Here is a 15,621-nt window from a genome sequence, read left to right as displayed (position 1 = left end):
TGGGACTAAAAACTGAATGTCATCTGAATACATTCTGAATTGTAAACCCAGCTCATGCAGCACTGTACATAAAAGTAAAAGGAAGATATTAAACTATACAGCTGATAGACAGGGACCTTGAGGTACTCCTGTGATAATGTCAATGAAATCTGATTTCCTTGAAGCCTGCACAAGACAAAATTATCTGCCTTGTACAAATTAAGTAAACCAACTTAAGACAGTGCCGCCACCCACCCCAATAGATTCCATTCTCCGGATCAAGATATTATGATCTAGAGTATCAAAGGCCGCCATGATATCTAAAGCAACCAGCAAAAATCTCTGATCCACGTCAAAGCTCACTCTAATCAAATCAAATAAGGATAGTAACAAAGTCTCTATATCATGATTCAGATGGAAACCAAAATTATTCACATCCAAAATACTGTGTTGTTCCAAAAAGTCACTCAACTGATCATACACTACCTTCTCCATTATCTTTGTGTGAGTTCCACCCATACACTGCCCAGACTCCGCCCATGGATCTGCCTTACCTGTAAAATAAGCACCACGTATGATATGTCTGTATTTTACAGAATAGCATGTAAGCAGAATTTCGGCATTTATGCACATATGTATTCAGTACATATGTGTTAGTACTTTATTCCCCTGGATGTATTTGTTTTTTTTATTCCAGATAAATTTCTGTTTTCTCCATGCAGAGTAAAATCTTCTCCCCTATTTCTTCTCTTTAGCTCATTAAAAAGGTCATTCAGATTGGAGACACTTCCTGCCTCTTGCCGATCATGGACATCTTCCGAGAAGCAGATCGAAAGCTGATGCAAAGTCACTGTCACTCCAGAGCTATGGCCATCCTAAAGAGCAAGCAAGGGGACACCTATGTCAAGGAGGCTGTGGCTTACCTCTCACTCGCCATCATCGCATCAGGTATCTATCTATCTATAGAATTTGGAATTCCAGATTTCCATAATGGGGGGGGTAGCATAGAAACCAACTTTACAGAATGGTTAGGGATGCTAAACCCATCCCAGATTACCTCTGCTTGGACAAGTGAAGGCATTTGCTCAATATTGGGGATACTCAAGCAACCTCAGAGCTGGCGCCTATGGGGGGGGGGGGGGGTAGTACCTTTCCTCCTAAGGAGGCTTTTGAGGGTGAAGTCTAAAATGACTTCAACCAGCACAGAAGTGTGATGACAGCTTGCTGTTCTGAAATAAGACTGTGATTCCAAAATAACCATACTGCACTCTTTTATGGCACACTAAAATGGAAAATGAAGGTCTGGATGTCTTCCCTGAGATAATGTAGCTAGCTAGTTAGGTACTGTGCTTATATATCATCTGTTCCAAAAAATATTTCAGCCCAAAGTGTTTTACAAAAGAAAACAATCAGGAAATAACAAAGGATTTCAAGGTACTGATAAGCCTTTTAAGAAATTTGGAGGGGCATTTCAATAAAATGTCTAAGTCCAATTTTGGACGTTTTGCTAAAAATATCCAAAATCGATTGGTGAATAATAGCTATTTTTGAACCTGAAAATCTTTTTGGTTTGAAAATCGCCTTTTTCAAGACATTTTGTGCTCAGTGTGTTTTTCTTTTGGGATCATTTTGGAAACAGAAAAAGAAGTCCAAGGGAAAAACGCCCAAAAACCAGCCATTGGGATGTCTGGGGGTCCATCATTCTTAGTAGATTGTAGGTCAGTTCACATATTGCCAAGGGCCCTGTCCTTATCCCATCAACCACCAAGAGCAGAATAGATCCAGTAGCCCCCCCCCCCCCACCCTGGGACTAATGGCAAGTCATCATATATATATATATATATATATATATATATCTACAGTGGGGAAATAAGTATTTGATCCCTTGCTGATTTTGTAAGTTTGCCCACTGACAAAGACATGAGCAGCCCATAATTGAAGGGTAGGTTATTGGTAACAGTGAGAGATAGCACATCACAAATTAAATCCGGAAAATCACATTGTGGAAAGTATATGAATTTATTTGCATTCTGCAGAGGGAAATAAGTATTTGATCCCCCACCAACCAGTAAGAGATCTGGCCCCTACAGACCAGGTAGATGCTCCAAATCAACTCGTTACCTGCATGACAGACAGCTGTCGGCAATGGTCACCTGTATGAAAGACACCTGTCCACAGACTCAGTGAATCAGTCAGACTCTAACCTCTACAAAATGGCCAAGAGCAAGGAGCTGTCTAAGGATGTCAGGGACAAGATCATACACCTGCACAAGGCTGGAATGGGCTACAAAACCATCAGTAAGACGCTGGGCGAGAAGGAGACAACTGTTGGTGCCATAGTAAAACGAAGAAGTACAAAATGACTGTAATCGAGAAAAAAAAAAAAAAAAAAAAAAAAAAAAAAAAAAAAAAAAAAAAAAAAAAAAAAACAAAGATCTGGGGCTCCACGCAAAATCTCACCTCGTGGGGTATCCTTGATCATGAGGAAGGTTAGAAATCAGCCTACAACTACAAGGGGGGAACTTGTCAATGATCTCAAGGCAGCTGGGACCACTGTCACCACGAAAACCATTGGTAACACATTACGACATAACGGATTGCAATCCTGCAGTGCCCGCAAGGTCCCCCTGCTCCGGAAGGCACATGTGACGGCCCGTCTGAAGTTTGCCAGTGAACACCTGGATGATGCCGAGAGTGATTGGGAGAAGGTGCTGTGGTCAGATGAGACAAAAATTGAGCTCTTTGGCATGAACTCAACTCGCCGTGTTTGGAGGAAGAGAAATGCTGCCTATGACCCAAAGAACACCGTCCCCACTGTCAAGCATGGAGGTGGAAATGTTATGTTTTGGGGGTGTTTCTCTGCTAAGGGCACAGGACTACTTCACCGCATCAATGGGAGAATGGATGGGGCCATGTACCGTACAATTCTGAGTGACAACCTCCTTCCCTCCGCCAGGGCCTTAAAAATGGGTCGTGGCTGGGTCTTCCAGCACGACAATGACCCAAAACATACAGCCAAGGCAACAAAGGAGTGGCTCAGGAAGAAGCACATTAGGGTCATGGAGTGGCCTAGCCAGTCACCAGACCTTAATCCCATTGAAAACTTATGGAGGGAGCTGAAGCTGCGAGTTGCCAAGCGACAGCCCAGAACTCTTAATGATTTAGAGATGATCTGCAAAGAGGAGTGGACCAAAATTCCTCCTGACATGTGTGCAAACCTCATCATCAACTACAGAAGACGTCTGACCGCTGTGCTTGCCAACAAGGGTTTTGCCACCAAGTATTAGGTCTTGTTTGCCAGAGGGATTAAATACTTATTTCCCTCTGCAGAATGCAAATAAATTCATATACTTTCCACAATGTGATTTTCCGGATTTAATTTGTGATGTGCTATCTCTCACTGTTACCAATAACCTACCCTTCAATTATGGGCTGCTCATGTCTTTGTCAGTGGGCAAACTTACAAAATCAGCAAGGGATCAAATACTTATTTCCCCCACTGTATATATATATATATATATATATATATATATATATATATATATATATATATATGGGGTCACCATGCAACCCCAGATCACGTGGCTTGAGAATAAGCAGAAGTAACAGAATCTTCCTTAGTATCTGATATATCTATATCTATATTGAATCTAAGATAGAAACTGGACACCACAAGGCTCGAGCATTCAACCCCCACCGCCCCAACACCACTACTATTTAGAAACATGCAAACATCAAAACATCAGCATCTCCTAGAGATTAGATTTTTATATTTATACTTAAATTGTCACATTTATCTGTACGTAAAGCATTTGCTTTTTTCCATTTGTTCTTTGTCGTTGTATGTTATATTGGTTTACATTTTCTTGAAAACTCAATAAAAATGATTTTTTAAAAAAAAAGAAACATACCCAAAAAGCCAGTTTGTTTTTTTTTTTCCCAAAAGCAATATGTCTGTTCTGCTCTTAAGAACAGAACCGTCTAGTTTCATAATTAGGTGACAGCCATCCCCAAGAAATACCTATCTTTAATCTTCACCAACTTTTGATCCTTCAAGGATGGAGTTCTTGTTTTAAGAAGGCATCCTGGCAGAACCTGAGCTGCCACTTTAAGGAATGCCATCCTAATCAGGTTTTTGGGTAACCTGGTGCATTTCACCTGAAGGTAAGCCAGGAACTTGAAAATTATTCTCAGTTTGAGTGGCAACCAACAGTAATCTGCAATTCCTCCACACGCTGGACCAAATGCACGTATCTGACCATTCCATATCATCATGCTGATCAATCCATAGACTGGTGGGTTGTGTCCATCTACCAGCAGGTGGAGATAGAGAGCAATCCTTTGGAACTACTTGAAAATATTTTAACCAGACAAACCTAGATGAGACAAGAAACAAGAGCAAGCCTTGGAATGGCCAGACAAAGATGACCAACAGAAGTAGTCATGGTTATACCACCAAATATTTTATAAATACAAGACAAGATTTTGGAGGGGGTAATAGAGATTGATTTGCATGATATGTTAGACTGGAGGGATAAAGGTTGACGCAGGAACTTAAACAATTTCCATTGATGGGATCAGAGAGGGATTTTTTTTTTGGCTACTGTAAAGTTGGTTACCATAACTAAGGTTGGAGGTAGGGAAGAGGGAATTCATCTTCCCCTGGATTTCCACAGAGAGATAATGCCTAGACAATCAGAAGAACGTCAGACTTGAACGTGCAATTTACTTACAGCTAAAGCAAGTGTACAGCAGAACCTTTAAAACGAGGATAAACTTATGAACGGACCCCTATACTCCGCCCTAAAATGCAGAGAAAATAACTTTTTATCGGAACTATTATTTTAACTTCTTACACCTAGGCATTTACTCTGTTGACTGCCCTGTATTAATGACTTCTTTAGATGTGAAATGGTATTTTATGCATTCCCTCTACAAATATTTTGGGAAACTCGGGTTCTAGCCCTAGTAAAATATAAACAGACAGGTGCCAGCTGTATCCCAAGTGAGGAATTATCTCATATTTTTCAACAATAAAACAGCAAGGCATGAATTAAACTGATTTGGGAATGTCTTTGACATTGCAAATTTGAGTAGTATTCTCATGGTAATGAGGATTTCTGTAAGAGCAAATGTCATAACAGTGACTTTGGGCTTTATTGTGAAAACGGAGGAAGTATAAAGAAAAATGTTAATGACTTTGAGGTGTTTTAGTTTTGTAAGCATCGCATTTTGGCTTATCAGTACTCAACCTGCAGTAGCAGATGGTTGCTGGAAGAAAAACAAGGCGTGTGTTATATTTTTCAAAGGAAGGTCCTTGTTCCCAAGTGAGGAGACTGTGTTAATAAAACTCTTTAAGAACCAGTTTAGAAACAAATCATGCCGACAAAGTTCATTACCTAACACGATTGCTAAAAAGTGTGTCCTTGGCGTGGCGTCTTTGCAGACATCTGGCTTACCAGTGTCTCTGAACAGTATCAGTGATGGCATGACAGTTATACTGGCCTATGCCAAGTTCCGAGTACTTAAAATAGCTATGCCTGGGAAAATGTATTTAGTCAAATTATATTGCAAGTGTATTTGGTAAAGTCTATTAGGCCGATATTCAAAGTGAGTTAACTGGCCGGGAACGGCCACCACCCAGTTAACTCGCTTGTATGGTACTATCTGGTCACTTTCAGTGACACTTAACCAGTTAGTGGTGCCAGCGACACTGGCAGAGAAAAGTCTTCTTCCTTGTATGCTGACGTCCTGCACGTTGTACGTGCAGGACGTCAGACTCAGAGAACAGAACTGTTCTCTGACACAACGTGCAGGACGTCAGCATGCAAGGAAGAAGACTTTTCTCTGCCAGACAGTGCCGCTGCGTTCTACGGGAGAGGACGTCGGCTGGCGGGGAGTGGGGTCCCCTGCCAGCAAAATGGAAGGTAGGCGGTGGCGGGGGAGGGTTTGCGGCAGGAGGGGGGTCGGCAGAGACGGGGGGGCGACAATGGCGGCGGGAGAGGGGCGGCGGCAGGGGGGGCTAAAATGTGCCCCCTCCCCTCGAGCTGTGGACCCCCCTCCCATGCAAGTCTGGCTACGCCCCTGGCCCCTGGTACAAAATAAGTACCTGAATATATGTAAACTGCTTTGAATGTAGTTGCAAAAACCTCAGAAAGGTGGTATATCAAGTCCCATTTCCCCCTTCCCTTTATGTGCTAGCCCATGGCCGATGAAGTCTGAATATTGACAACCAGGTATGTGCTAGCCAGATTTTTAAAAAACAGACATTCATTGCTGAAGCCCACACAGGGCCCAGCATTGAATTTCCAGTTTTAGCGCTGGCGGCGGACAAGAAAACGCTGTCCACCTCTGGCTGAATATTGGCCGGTATGAAAATTGGTATTCTACTGTGATTTAACACACTACGGGCTATATCTGCAAATGCGCCAAGTGTGTTCCTCCCCATTGCTTTCACTTTTACAGTGTGCATATAATTTGAATGCCATTAGCTTTGAGCATTGGAGGGCTATGTTTCTGCACTGCTCCCCCAGTATGTGGTCGGCGCTGTTCACTTCAGCACTGGAGCTTTGAGCATCAGGGCTATAGATAGGAATTTTCTAAAGTCCCTATTTACATGTTTAGGGAATTTACACTTGTAAAAAGCCACACAGTCCTTCTAAAATAGCCTCCTTAGCAGGGGCGTATCTGCGTGGGGCCTCAGGGGCCTGGGCCCCCGCAGATTTCGCCCTGGACCCCCCTACCGCTGCCAACCCTCCCCCTCCGTTGCTCGCCTACCTTCGCTGGCGGGGGACCCCAACCCCCGCCAGCCGAGGTCCGCGTCCTCCTGCCGCTGCCGGCTGCCTTTGGTGCTTTCATTTGTCCATTGAAGCTGGCGCCGATGAAAGTTTCTTTTGAGTCTGACGTCGCTGCACGTTGTACGTGCAGGACGTCAGACTCAGAAACATTTTCTGTCTGAGTCTGACGTCCTGCACGTACAACGTGCAGCGACGTCAGAGTCAAAAGAAACTTTAGTTGGCGCCAGCTTCAATGGACAAATGAAAGCACCAAAGGCAGCCGGCAGCGGCAGGAGGACGCGGACCTCGGCTGGCGGGGGTTGGGGTCCCCCGCCAGCGAAGGTAAGCGAGCAACGGAGGGGGAGGGTTGGCAATGGTAGCGGCTGGGGGGAGGGGGATCGGCAATGGCGGCGGCGGCGGCGGCGGGGGGGGGGGCTATAATGTGCCCCCTCACTCTGGCCCTGGCCCCCCCTACCGCCGCAGTTCAGATACGCCCCTGCTCCTTAGTATACCCGCTGGGAGCATATCAGAACCTTCAGCATATTTTCCTATTTCCTTGTACACATAAGTGCCAATTTTTCAAAATGAATGGGCAGAGCTGGTGCAAGGACAGTGGGCACCTTTAGCAACTTTCAGCCTTATGCCCCCTTCAGTTAACTTTCAGGCCCCTAGCCTGCAGCCTTCCTCATGATTTTCTTAATTAAAATCAACAATCGCAATCATCACACAACAATCCTATAAAAATGCAGATTAAAATATTTATTATTGTCCTATGTGGCGTACGTACTAAAACATACATAATCAAAAAACATAAAACCAAAATACAGGAAACAAATACAAGGCATAAAACAACAATCTAACTCATTTTACCATGACAATTCGTATTTTACAATGAATCAACATCTGCAACTCAATCAGAAAATGCACCACAAGGCATTCCAAACACTGGCACCAGCAAATTGAAGCATTGCAGAACGATTAGTCTCAAGTCTAACAAATTTAGGGAGTCTTTTACTAAAGGTTAGCTCGAGTTATCTGCAGCAGGGCCCATAGGAATAAAATGACCCCCCTTAGCTGAAGAAATCTCCAATAGCAGTTTATCCAGGACCTATTGTTTTGCTTTGACTGCAGTGCCCCCAAGAAGCTGCCACCCTAGGCGACCGCCTATTCTTCCATAATGGTTTAACCACTTCTGTGATTGGGGGGGGGGGGACTCAACACAACACAGAGCCCCCTTCCCTGGACACAGTGAAAGAATCTGCTGAAAATATTGGAAGTGCTCAAGCATCCACTGCACCCTCGGAGCTGGCGTCTGCGCTTGCAGGGTATTTGAAAAACTTGTGCCTAGATTGGAAAATGAAGACTCAGAAGTTCACTGTCTAACTTCTGTATAAATATATCATTAGCGTGCTAAATATTCCTCATGGTTTGGCTCTTCCTAGACCCCAGCCCACCTTTATGCAAATGACTTTGTTGGACTTTGCTGTGTGTTATCTGAGCTGCACAGAGATTATAGGTTCTCATATCAGCACTACAGGGGCTGCAGCTGACTCCAGCCAAATGACTCCTCAGCCTGTGTCATCTTCAGATGTTTTCAAGTTTAAGCTTTCCCCACTGTCAGTATAACTGAAGCAAGCCTAAATCTTGTGTTCTAACTTAGTTGGCTATCTGCTTGGACTGAATCATATATACATTATTTTACAAAATTGCTCTAACGCTGCTTATCTGTTACCGTGGTGTTTTCCATTATAGATAAAATAGCTTGAACACCTCAATTTCAAAAAGGATCTTGCTAGTTCTGTACCTACATGCAGCTAGAATTTTTCTTTTTTTTTAACGAAGCAAGATTTTGTTCAAACTGCAGCTCTCAGACTTCTGGATTGTGCCTCTGTGGCTTCCATATTGCTACTGCTCCATTTGGGCACTGGTTAAACAGTGAAAGGGTGTTTTATTTACTAGTGGGAAAACCCCATCATGGACTGGGGGGAAACCTGGGTGGTAGGGTGATACCTGACATCCCCCAGCTGCACAGCCCTGTTCCTCCATTGTCAAGGTCATTTTCTGTAGCATCATAGTAGGTCACTCCACATAGTCAGAAGTATCTATCTTATCAATGGTGGACTGAACACATAAATGGTTTTTGGTTGGTTGGTTGGTTGGTTAATATGAGCCAGTCGAATAGATAATCTTGAATGTCTACATTTTTGTATACCAAAAATTAACCATTCAAAAAGAGAGTGGAATTAATGGCAACATTAAGGGAGGTAGTTCTTTAGATGGAGTAAAATGTGGCCTTTCATTGCATGTTAGTTTATTGCAGAAGTCACCTAATCTGTGGTATCTCAATGCTGCAAAGATGTAACATATAGATAGGTAAGAAAGTAGGAAGAGTTAGAAAGTAAGGTGATTGATTTAAAGAATCAACCTCACAAGTTACATTATTCATTCTGCCCAGGAACTTTGGTCTACTAACTGTCGGTGGATTTTTCTTTATATTAAACATTACAGGCACAGAGCCCTCATGGTCTAGGTCTTCATAATTGCACCCCTACCAACATAACCCATGGCCCAATGCTCCCAGGGAGCGAGCTATAAGGGCCAGAGCTGAATCTTGCTTCCTTTCCCCTCAAATAGACCCCCCCAAAGGGCCTCCCAAATACATCCCAATGGAGCCCCCTGAAACACCCCCCTATAGAGATTAGAGCTGTACCAAATAGCATATTTTACTATTCGGCCACATACGAATAATGAAAAATATTATTCTGCCGAATACAAATACCGAATACGAATAATGGGCATTGAGCTGTAACATAACAGATAATAAAAGAAGCAACATGAAATCAAAGATCGAGTGTTTATTTCAGTAGGATTTAGTACAGTAGAGCCATGGATTATTTGTATTTGAATTTAAATCACTACACAGTCAAATACGAATAATGTATTTGGGGCTAAATCAAACTGAATATGAATAATCAGTACTGCCCTAATAAAGATCCCCTTCCTTGTAGAGACATCCCCCTCTTAAAAGTCCTCCACACTCATGTGTGCTACCCCAGGCTTACCTCTTCCAACCCTTGGTGGTCTAAAGATTCCAGGATCCCCATTTGCTCTTCCTCTGTCAGCACTGAGTTCAAAACAGTGCTGGTGACCTCTAATGGTAGCCTTGTGGTACTTCTGCTAGGAGTCAGGTACCATTTTGAACATAGTACCACAGGTTTAGGAATGACTGGGGATCACTTCTGCTCTAGAACCTCATAGACTACTGGGAATAGGAAGAGATAGGCCTGGGGAGGCCTAGGAGAGGATGGGGTTCTTTAGAAGAGGGTTTTATAGGGATTGGGGGTATCTGCAGGAGGGAATGTTTGGTGGGGGGTCTCTTCAGGAGGGTCTATTTGGGGGAAAGCATAGTTCATCTCTGTTTGGGCCTGAGACCTTACCGCCACCATTGATTTAGTGGTAAGGTCTTACGTGTTAACCGGGCGATAATCATCAGCGCATATACACTAGTAATTACCTCCCAGTTAGTGCCACGCATTAGAAAATAGAAATTATTTTCTGCCACGCATTTTGGACTCGCGTCAAAATTAGAATTACCGCCCAGGGCATGCAGTAGCCAGGCGGTCTAATTTGACGCGCGTTGGTGAGATGTGTACCTGGGAACATTTGTTTGAGTCCACTGCAGTGCCCCCTAGGGTGCCTCATTGCTCTCCTGTGATGTCTGGGGGACCAATCTAGTAAAAATGCTGGCCCCTTGTACATCGCAATGGCTTGATTTTCTACATTTTTCATTTGGATGGGTTTTTTCAGAAATGGTCCAAAAAACGTAGAAAGCACAAAACCTTGATCTAAATGGTATTTTAGAAGAAAAAGATAGACGTTTTCGTTTTTTAAAAATCACCTTCTTCCCTATTCGGATTTTGGACGTTTTGTGCAAAACGCCCAAAGTCGAACTTAGATGTCATATCGAAAATGCCCCTCTAAGGGTCTCTATCATGAGTCCAAAAGTGACTGACTGAGAAAAAAAAACTGGACGAGTGGGAGGCAACAAAGAGTAGTGGTAAATGGAAATCACTCTACAGAAAGGGGAATTACCAATGGTATGTCCCAAAGCCTGGTTTGAGAACCCCTGTGGTGGGTAATTAAAAGGTGACCATTGTTATATTGCTGTTAAAGCACACACAATGTGAACAGTGTCTTTTGTGCTGACCATACAAGACTCCGGGTTTGATGGCTACTTTCTGTGTTTCAGGTGGGAATGCTGAAGACTCACTTCTTGCCAGAGCTCAATGTTATGGCCACCTTGGGCAAAAGAAAACAGCTCTGTTTGATTTTAATGCCATCCTGAAAGAAAACCCTGGAAATGTCAAGGCTCTGTGTGGAAGAAGCTTTCTGTATCTTCTCCTTAACCAGCAAAAGGTATCATTAGTATTACATGGACACCAAGGAAGCTAGGTAGACCCAGGGCAGGAATAATGCATAAGCAAAGTCAAGAAGATGCCTGCAGACCTACAAAGTTTCCTGCATGAGAATGTTAAATTCCTGACAGATGTGGGAAACGTGGGGCCTGAATGGCTTTCCAACCAGCGGTTTCAATTAAGGGAGGCCAGTACTGGCAGAACCTTTGTTACCTTAGTACAAAATCAATGTGAGCACTCAAGGGGCAGAAAAATACCTTCTGCACCTGAGTATACATTTTTTCAATAGCTTTCAGGCTTGCAGGTAGTATATGAGAAATTAATCAACGAAACAATATCTTTCGAAAATCCCTGAAAACATTCCTCTTCAACAAGGCCTACAATGGGAACCTATAACCTCACTAAGTCACCTCACCAACCATGAATGCCCACCTTTATAACTACCCTAATCACTCTCTCCCTTCTTCCCTCTTCCCTTTCTTGATCGCTACACATTACTAACTGTATTTGATATCCTGATATGACAATGTTATTAAATCTATGTAAGCCAAATTGAGCCTGCAAATAGGTGGGGGAATGTGGGATACAAATGCAATAAATAAATAAAAAATAAAATAATAAATATAAGCATCCTTAATATAATTGAAGGTCTGTTTATGGAACGAGCAAATTCAGGGGGAAAAACTCTTTCTGAATGTTAATCAGAATTGTTGAAGAATGGTGTTATTAATTAGCCATTAACCCAACATATTCACCTGAAGAGGCCCTGGTGGAAGATTATCGAGATCATTATGATGACCTGCTTGTCCGCTTCTAGAAATAGCTTGACCATCTTAATATTAAGCTACAGGATTTAATTTTGCCATGCACAGTACTTCAGTAAAGGTCGATTAAAATGGAAGCCATTTCTCGTTTTGGTTGCAAACTAATTTAAAAAGCTTTAATTAAATGCCATTTTAGCTTTGAAAAGCAGGATAAATTTAACTATAATAGCCCCTTTTCAGTCCAATTAAACTGTTGAAGAGTTTCCCCTCTACTCCTCCCTATTTATTTATCTGCATATGTATTTTATTTGTCTCATATATATCCCCCCCCCCCCTCTCCCAGAAGCCTGCAAGACAAATTATTAGTTATACTATGGCAGACTATTCACTCTCCCCTCCATAAGATGGCATGAACCGTCTACTCTCATGCAGACTGGGCATCGGAAGTTTGTAGCATAGCTTGACTGGATCCTCTGAAAGGCCTCTGCCCCTATATTCAAAAACACAGTGGGTACCAACAGCATAGGTTGTTGTTGTTGTTGTTTTGCTTTGTTTTTTTATTTTTTTAAACAATGTCCACTATTTATTCACTTAGGGGGCCTTTTACAAAGGTGCGCTGAAAAATGGCCTGTGCTGGTATAGATGAGTGTATTGGACATGCGCAGGTTTCATTTTTCAGCAAACCAGCAAAAAAGGCCTTTGGGGGGGGGGCCAAAAATGGACATGCGGCCAAAATGACAATTGGCGCACGTCCCATTTTGGACCTAAGACCTTACTGCCACCCATTGACTTAGCGGTAAAGTCTCACACGTTAACCAGGCGGTAATCATCAGCATGCGTACATTGCCAATTATGCCCGGTTAGCACCACGCACCGGGAAATAAAAATATTTTCCGGCGCGCATAGCAGATGCACGTCAAAAATAAAATTACCGCTCGAGCCACGCGGTAGCCAGGCAGTAGTTCAAAACTGATGCGTGTATGAGCCTATGTGGCTTAGTAAAAGGGCCCCCAACCTTTGGCTATGTAAGTTGTTATACTTCAAAGTTATCTATTTCAAGTTGAAGTGGAATTTGTGGAACTCTAGAGCAGGACTAAAATTTATTCAGGAAGTGGTAAAAACGAGGCTGCATTTCAGCATTCATAGGAACAGCTGCTTGGGTGTTGGTATGGCCAAAGAGAAGCAATTTGTATTGCGTTTTGCTCTCCCAACTACTTTGCAATGTTGGCGACTGAGGAGGGGGGACGGAATTCTATAAATGACACCCAAAGTTAGGCTCTGGAAGATCTGCGCTAAACTTGTATTCTTAAAAAGGTTCCTCTGTGTGAAGCAGTGGTGTAGCTACATGGGGCCACTTGGGGGCCTGGGCCCCCCAAATTTTCTCTGGGCCCTGGTTTTGCTGGTGGGGGTCCCCAAACCCCTGCCAGCTGAAGCCTTTGTCCAGCACCAGTCTCCGGCACCGCAGCATTGCCTTCCCTGCTCCTTTCAGTGAAACTGAGCATGCTCAATTTCACTGAAAGAAGCATGCAGGACGTGAGGGGAAGAGAGAGCAGGGCAGCAATGTGGTGGCGCCAGAGACCGGTGCTGGATGAAGGCTTCAGCTGGCAGGGGTTGTGGACCCCCCCCCCCCCACCAGCCAAGGTATTTGCGGCAGCAGTGGGTGGGCAGCAGCAAGGCAGCCAGGGGGGGCAAGGCAGCGGTGGTAGAGGTGGCAGCAGCAGACCAAAATGTGCCCCCCACCTCGGGCTTCTGCCCCCTCCCACCATGAGGTCTAGCAAAGCCCCTGGTGTGAAGTGCCGTTTATAGAATACTAGATTAGAGTGGATCTCGTACCTAACTTTACCTGCTGAAACCTGATATAAACGCTGGTGTGCAACTAATGGCAGTTTGCAACATAAATGATCCTATTCTATAATATCACACCTAATTTCTAGGAACGCCCCTGACCCGCCTCTACCATGGCTGCACCCCATTTTGAGTTGTGGGCTATATAATCTGGAGGGGCATAATTGAAGGGGGATGACCATCTCCAAGGGTGTCCATCTCTAAGGATGTTCCAGCGAAGAGGCGGGGAAACCCGTATTATCGAAACAAGATGGACGTCCATCTTTCATTTCGATAATACGGTCAGGGACGCTCAAATCTCAACATTTAGGTCGACCTTAGAAATGGTAGACCTAAATGTTGAGATGGTCGACCTAAACGACCAAATCCAAGCCCTTTGGTCATGGGAGGAGTCAGCATTTGTAGTGCACTGGTCCTCTTCACATGCCAGGATACCAACCGGGCACCCTAGGGGGCACTGCAGTGGACTTCACAAATGCTCCCAGGTACATAGCTCCCTTACCTTCGGGGCCCAACCCCCCCCCCCAAAAAAAAACCCATTCCCCACAACTGTACACCACTACCATAGCCCTTAGGGATGAAGGGGGGCACCTACATGTGGGTACAGTGGGTTTCGGGTGGGTTTTGGAGGGCTCACATTTACCACCACAAGTGTAACAGGTGGGGGGGGGGGGATGGGCCTGGGTCCGCCTGCCTGAAGTGCACTGCACCCACTAAAAACTGCTCCAGGGACTTGCATACTGCTGTGATGGAGTTGGGTATTACATTTGAGGCTGGAAAAAAATGTTTTTAAATTTTTTTTAGGGTGGGAGGGGGTTGGTGACCACTGGGGGAGTAAGAGGAGGTCATCCCCGATTCCCTCCGGTGGTCATCTGGTCAGTTCGGGCACCCCTTCGAGGCTTGGTCGTGAAAAAAAACGAATCAAGTAAAGTCGACCAAATGCTCGTGAGGAACGCCCTTCTTTCCTCCATTATCGGCCGAGGATGCCCATGTGTTAACCATGCCCCCGTCCCGCCTTCGGTACACTGCCGACACGCCCCCGTGAACTTTGGTCATCCCTGCAACGGAAAGCAGTTGAGGACACAAAAAAATCGGCTTTCAATTATGCCGATTTGGGCGACCTCGGGAGAAGGACGCCCATCTCCCGATTTGTGGCGGAAGATGGGCGTCCTTCCTTTTCAAAAATAAGCTAGTGTGCCTTTTATAGAGATGGGTGCAGGGCAGATCTTATTCATATAGATTTTGTTCACACCTTTTTCAGTAGTAGCTCAAGGTGAGTTACATTCAGGTACTCTGGATATTTCTCTGTCCCTTGAGTGCTCACAATTTAAATTGCGCCTGAGGTAATAGAGGGTTAAGTGACTTGCCCAAGATCACAAGAAGCAGCAGTGGGATTTGAACTGGGCACCTCTAGATGTCAAGACCGGTGCCCTAACCACTAGGCCACTCCTCCATGCTGTGTGTAAACTCAAATGAGTGCCAATTAACACCAATTACTGATAGTTAACAGCTCATCGACTAATTAATTTGTGCTCAAATCTGGCATCTGTGCCCAGAATCCAAGGGTACGCTCCCTGCTCTATCCACAAAGCTATGGTTCATCCCTTTCTAATACCCTACCATTAGCTAAAAGTTTCCCAGTCTCCTACCAGAGAATGTCTATTTTTTTGCAGTTCATCATTTAAAAGATTGGATCTTCATGGCCCCAGCTGAACCAACTTTAGTCAGACGAAGCCCAGGCAGAGATAATTCCATTAGAAGCCATGAGCAGCTGAGCTATTGCTATCAGATATGCTTATATGGTTCAAACAAAGTTATCAGGGAAAGACACTCTTTCCACTA

At 44.1% G+C, this 15,621-nt stretch overlaps 1 protein-coding gene across 1 annotated transcript in view; it reads left to right on the top strand.

Annotated features, from left to right (window-relative positions):
* Positions 1 to 15,621, top strand: part of TTC34 (tetratricopeptide repeat domain 34) — a 66,492-nt gene that overhangs the window by 25,216 nt on the left and 25,655 nt on the right. The window contains exons 4-5 of the mRNA XM_030222151.1: positions 735 to 927; positions 11,005 to 11,171. Of these exons, the coding sequence (XP_030078011.1) occupies positions 735 to 927; positions 11,005 to 11,171 (360 nt within the window). The remainder of the gene's footprint in view (positions 1 to 734; positions 928 to 11,004; positions 11,172 to 15,621) is intronic.

Source organism: Microcaecilia unicolor, chromosome 13, assembly GCF_901765095.1.
Source record: "Microcaecilia unicolor chromosome 13, aMicUni1.1, whole genome shotgun sequence".
Taxonomy (NCBI): domain Eukaryota; kingdom Metazoa; phylum Chordata; class Amphibia; order Gymnophiona; family Siphonopidae; genus Microcaecilia; species Microcaecilia unicolor.
This window is presented reverse-complemented; position numbering and strand designations above follow the sequence as displayed.